This window comes from Thamnophis sirtalis, unplaced genomic scaffold (genome assembly GCF_051295495.1).
Source record: "Thamnophis sirtalis isolate CommonGarterSnake01/CBP01778 unplaced genomic scaffold, rThaSir2_p1.2 scaffold_3, whole genome shotgun sequence".
NCBI classification, from domain to species: domain Eukaryota; kingdom Metazoa; phylum Chordata; class Lepidosauria; order Squamata; family Natricidae; genus Thamnophis; species Thamnophis sirtalis.
Genome location: NW_028261383.1, coordinates 15,951,302 through 15,956,451, shown reverse-complemented (window position 1 = coordinate 15,956,451; position 5,150 = coordinate 15,951,302). Strand labels below are relative to the sequence as shown.

General features: G+C 39.6%; 1 protein-coding gene across 1 annotated transcript; it reads right to left on the bottom strand.

Annotated features, from left to right (window-relative positions):
* Nucleotides 1–800: 800 nt before the first annotated feature.
* LOC148047277 (vomeronasal type-2 receptor 26-like) lies at nucleotides 801–4,729 on the bottom strand. Its single transcript, XM_087708027.1, has 3 exons — nucleotides 4,715–4,729; nucleotides 3,210–3,336; nucleotides 801–1,790 (listed from the first exon to the last, which is right to left on the bottom strand). Exons 1-3 carry the CDS (start codon nucleotides 4,727–4,729, stop codon nucleotides 886–888), a joined length of 1,047 nt encoding a protein of 348 aa, XP_087564153.1. The 3' UTR covers nucleotides 801–885.
* Between the last annotated feature and the right edge of the window lie 421 nt (nucleotides 4,730–5,150).

The window sequence follows — 5,150 nt, the reverse complement described above, 5'->3', positions numbered from 1 at the left end:
TTTATTTTTAAACCCATTAAAATTTCTGGGCCAGGGAGATATGAGGTGAGTTTTAGAATCCAGAATGAAATGGAATGACATATTTTATTCTTGAGAAACCTGGAAAATTGGTTTCAAGCAAGACTTTTCCAGAAGGCCAGAGTCCATTGTTAGTACCACCAGTTGGATCCTTTACTAAGAAAGTATTATTGTCACCCCTGAAGCTGAGCAGCTGATTGATTGGATTGCTATGGGTGTGTTACCCAGAACCCTAACAGTTATAGTAGTAATTCTGATTTAATTGGGTAACCTTCTTAGGTTTGATGGATGCCATCTCTGAAAGTATTTGAAAAGAAAATTTGAGCCAAACCTTTGAGTCTCCTTAGTTGGTCCATGGAAGTATAATAGCATGAAGTATCCTAATACTGACCTGCACATGATGTTATCATTGTAACTTGAACACAATGTACATTTACATGAGGGATCGGAGTATCATGAGCTGGTTCTCTTTATCACAGAACATAGACCATGATATCATAAGGCTGGAAGGGACCTCAGAGGTCTTCTAGCCCCTGCTAGATTAGGAGGTTGGACTAGAAGACCTCCAAGGTCCCTTCTAACTCTGTTATTCTATTCTATTGTCTTATCCCTTTTGCAGCTGGTGTATATGGATGTGAATAGCATTTCTTTTTTAGTCCTTCCATGATTGCATGAAAATTATTAATTCATTTTTTATTGTTTGAAGGTTATCCTGGTTTTTAATTTGAACAGTCTTATACTCTTTATATTTTATATTCTTCCATTTTAGGTAAACTTTATTATCAAACAGATGCAAACAAGCAAAGAAACACAATAATAACTGCAATGAAAAATTACATGATATGAGCCTAAGAAACAATTTCACAATCATATCCCTATTTTTATCATTAGATGTTCCTTAGTGTTTAGATCTGGTCTCAGGATGATGATGTAGCACTTGGGGAAGAAGATGCAGATCAGCAGACCAGCACTTGAGGCCAAGATGGAGAAGACTTGCACGACCACCATGGGCTTTCCTTTAGTGGACAGGTAAATGGGCACAAAGAAGATCCAAACACTGCAGAAGACCAGCATGCTGACTGTGATCAGCTTGGCTTCATTGAAGACCCCAGGCAAATTTCTGGCCAGGAAAGCTATCACGAAACAAATGGCAGCTAGGAAACCCATGTAGCTGAGAACAACATAAAACATGATGACAGAACCTTCATTGCATTGAAGAATGATCTTTCCAGAGTGGGAATGCAGGTCAGATTCAGGGAATGGTGGAGAAATTCCCAGCCATAAGGCACAGATTAAAATTTGGCCAGTGGAACAAGAAAGAATGATAGAGTTGTCCAATCTCTTTGCAAACCATCCTGTCAACCTGTTCCTTAGGTTTGAGGCCAGGAAGGTGAACACCGCTGTGATTATTTTGGCCAATACAGAAGATACAGTTACTGAGAAGACAATGCTGAACACCGTTTGCCGGAGAAGGCAGGTGGCTTTTCTTGGACGACCAATGAAGAAAAAGGAGGACAAGGAGCACAGCAAGAGGGAAACCAGGAGGATATAGGAGAGTTTGGGGTTGTTGGCTTTGACAATGGGAGTTTCAAGGTATTTAAGGAATATTATTAAAACAAGACCAGTAGTTAAGAACAAGAGTATGGCAAAGGAGACCAAGATGATGCCCAGATGTTCTTCGTAGGATAGGAAGGTTATTCTTTTGGGGATACATTGGACTCGGTTCTCTGTTGGATAGTGATCATTCGGGCACTTGGTGCATTTTTCAGTATCTGAGAAAACAGAAAGTAAGACTTCTATTATAGATTTTCCTTTGACATTTCAAGGTCAACAAATTATGCATCCCATGCATCCTAGGTTGTGCCACCCCTTCCAATGTAAACATCCAGTATTAAATGGATTAATGCTAATCCCTGGAGACTCCCACTCAATATTCTACTAGAGTGACAGCTGTGGGATAAACTCCTGATTTGTATTCATTTTAATTCTCATATTTACTATTAAATCAAGTAGCTTTAGGATTTTTCTTCCTTTTACTGTCAGGCCTGCATTTATATTCCTTTTAGAATTTTGGCCTCCAACACTTTCTCTTATTTCATTATGCTGTTTCATTAGTATAGTCGACGGGAGGGGAGAATAGAAGGAGTAGAATTGTGGAATGTATTGTTTTTCATTCTTTACTAGAAGCCAAGGTCATCCTTTGTCTCCACACTTTCACACCTGACCAGAAGCAGCTGGGTGGAGATGCCAGCGTGGAAGAAGAAGATTGGACCATGTGATGGACTGTGGGTGTGAGGACAAAATCATGAACTTTTTTAATTGTGTGGGATTCTGATGTAACTTCCCGAGTTAGAATCCCACAGCACAATGCCAACATGCCTGCCTTATTAAACTGGAACTTTAAGCATAGTTTTGCCTTCGACTCTGATTTAATTCTGCATGGTATTTGGAATGCTGACATTTACATTATCTATTATCTCCCTTTTGTGTTTCTTTTACTTTTGATAATTAAAATGAAAAGCAAATTATTTTTAATTGTTCAAATTATGTACACTAAACATACCTAGTGCTTTCAACTGATACAATTTAGCCTCCAGACCCCTTATCTGTCAACTGTCCCTTTGGCGAATAAAAAAAAAAGAAACTTTATTTTACAAAGAGCATACATTTTACTGAAGAAATCTGCATTGGCACATAAGAAGCAAAACCAGCTCTGGGCTTCCTGCATAAAAACATGCAAAGTTCATTTTCCCTTTCCCCATGGGCCACCCACAGTCCATTACATCCACCAATCACTTCTGTTTATTTTGTTATGGGAACCAGCCAGTCACACTGTGACATCTGCTCTGGGTGTCCTTGAAGGGGGAGCAATGGCTTGTGGGAACTTGCAATGCTTGCCATCTCCCACACCCTTGCATTCCAATCCACCAACACCTTTTCCTTTGTCAAGATGGGAGTGAAGTGGAATATAGATAAAAGTTTGAGTCAGTCTTGACATCATCATCTTTGCTGCTCATTTCTGAACCCTTTCTTGGGTCTCAGCCAATCCACTACTGACAATTGCTTTGTCTTAAAAGCATCTCATTACAAAATATGTCAGTAAGGGGGAAAATGTATCTTTAAAAAAGCGCTTTGGTTTAAATGTAAATGCTCTGGATGAATCCAGTCCCCTTGCCTCTCATGTCACCCACCTTCCTGAGTGGAGATGGTCCCCTCTGGACAAGGAACACAGTCATAGCAGCAAACTGGCTCTCCTTCCTGAGCATGCTTGAAAAATCCAGGCTGACAATTCTCCACACATTTGGACTGAGGCAGAGGCTAAACATAAAAAAGGGTATACCAAAGAAAATATATGAAGAGTCAAAATACATTGAAAATGGAAGTTTTCATGTACATACTTAGCAATATAGCAATAGCAGTAGACTTATATACCGCTTCATAGGCCTTTCAGGCCTCTCTAAGCGGTTTACAGAGAGTCAGCATATTGCCCCCAACAATCTGGGTCCTCATTTTACCCACCTTGGAAGGATGGAAGGCTGAGTCAACCCTGAGCCGGTGAGATTTGAACCGCTGACCTGCTGATCTAGCAGTAGCCTGCAGTGCTGCATTTAACCACTGCGCCACCTTGGCTCTTACTAATACTAAATTTCTAAGAAGGATTCGACTGGAAGTTCTCCACCTGGACACACGAAGGGGTGTGAGCTCTGAAAAGTCTCACATGAACTGTGTCTGACAAGCTAATTCCAAGATCCTTTTTGGATCAGAACCTTCGGGGGGGGGGATGAAGAAGGGGAAGCGTCTCATCAGACCCAGAGGGACTGCAACAGGTCCCTTGTAGGTTGGAGATTTGCTCTCTGAATCGGAATCAGGGAGGCAGCATCTCAACATGGCTGCACAAGAAGCTTACTTCAGGCCAAAGCAACTGAGCAATAGCGTGCAAGAGATGAAATGAAATCCTGGTAAGAACATCTAATTAACCCACAGTCATAAATCAGAATTTGGAAAAGGCAAAGAACCATAAGAGTGTAGATAATATTGATGGACAGATCGGGATTTTGGCAAAAAGAAAGAAAGAAGGGGAAAAATGGAGGGTTGAATCACTAGCTCAAAAAGAGCCTTTGCTTGAAACCTAATCTTGCCTGTGTGGCGAATGAAATGCCAAACTCTTAGCAGGAAAATTTAATTAACCAATTGCCATAAATCAGAAATTGGAAAAGCAGAAGGCGAAGAGAAAAATACTGGAGTTTGGCTGTATCCGAGTTTGCTCCAATTAATATATTTTGAGCAACTATAACTAATGAGAGGTGGAAGGTAACAAGGGGGAAAAATAAAATCAAGAACTGGAAAAATACAAAAGTTTTTTTCGTGCTGAAGGGAGGACAAAAGATCAAGATGGTTCCTGCTTCTCTTCCTCTTCACATTAGTTGAATTAGCTAAATTTAAGGTGGACCAGAACTTTGCAATACGAACTGTATAACTAACTGTAATTTTGGAACTGGACATTAAGGTAACAAGAGGGGGGGGGTAAAATTAAAAGCTAGAAAAGTACAAAGGTTTTTTCCTGGTTTTTTTGTTGCCAGAGGAAGAACAAAGGATCAAGATGGCTCCCACCTCTCTTCCTCTCCACATCAGCTGAACTAGCTACATTTAAGGTGGACCAGAACTCTGAAATAAGAACTGTATAACTAAATGTAACTTTGGAACTGGACATAATGGAAAAGTGGGAATTTGAAGAACTATGTGAAATTATAAAAAAATGCATATATCTTTAAAATCAAGTCTAAATAGAATTTTGAAGTCAGATATTGAGGAGAAAGAGGAAGTGAAGGAAGAAGTGAAGGAAGAAGAGGGGGGATAATGAAAGGGTATAAACAGTGGAAAATAAAAAAGCAGACAAAATATTTCACTGGGTTTAACAGTGGCTTGGGGAAAATTGAAGATGGTGGACATGTCAAAACAAAGAAAAGGGAGAAGACAGGAATAGAGAAGTGGGACAAAAGACTTACTAGGAAAAAATCAGACATTTAGAAATTGTTATATGGGAAATATAAAGCTGAGATATGTGCTTTGCTCCTATACATGATAATAAAAGTCAGTTGCTAACTGATTGAATATAATAATGGAAAGATATT

What these genes read in the sequence shown, in the direction of transcription:
- LOC148047277 (XM_087708027.1), bottom strand. An exon ending in GACCATCTCCACTCAGGAAG is followed by an intron (nt 1,791 to 3,209) that starts GTGGGTGACATG and finishes CTGTTTTCTCAG; the next exon opens with ATACTGAAAAATGCACCAAG.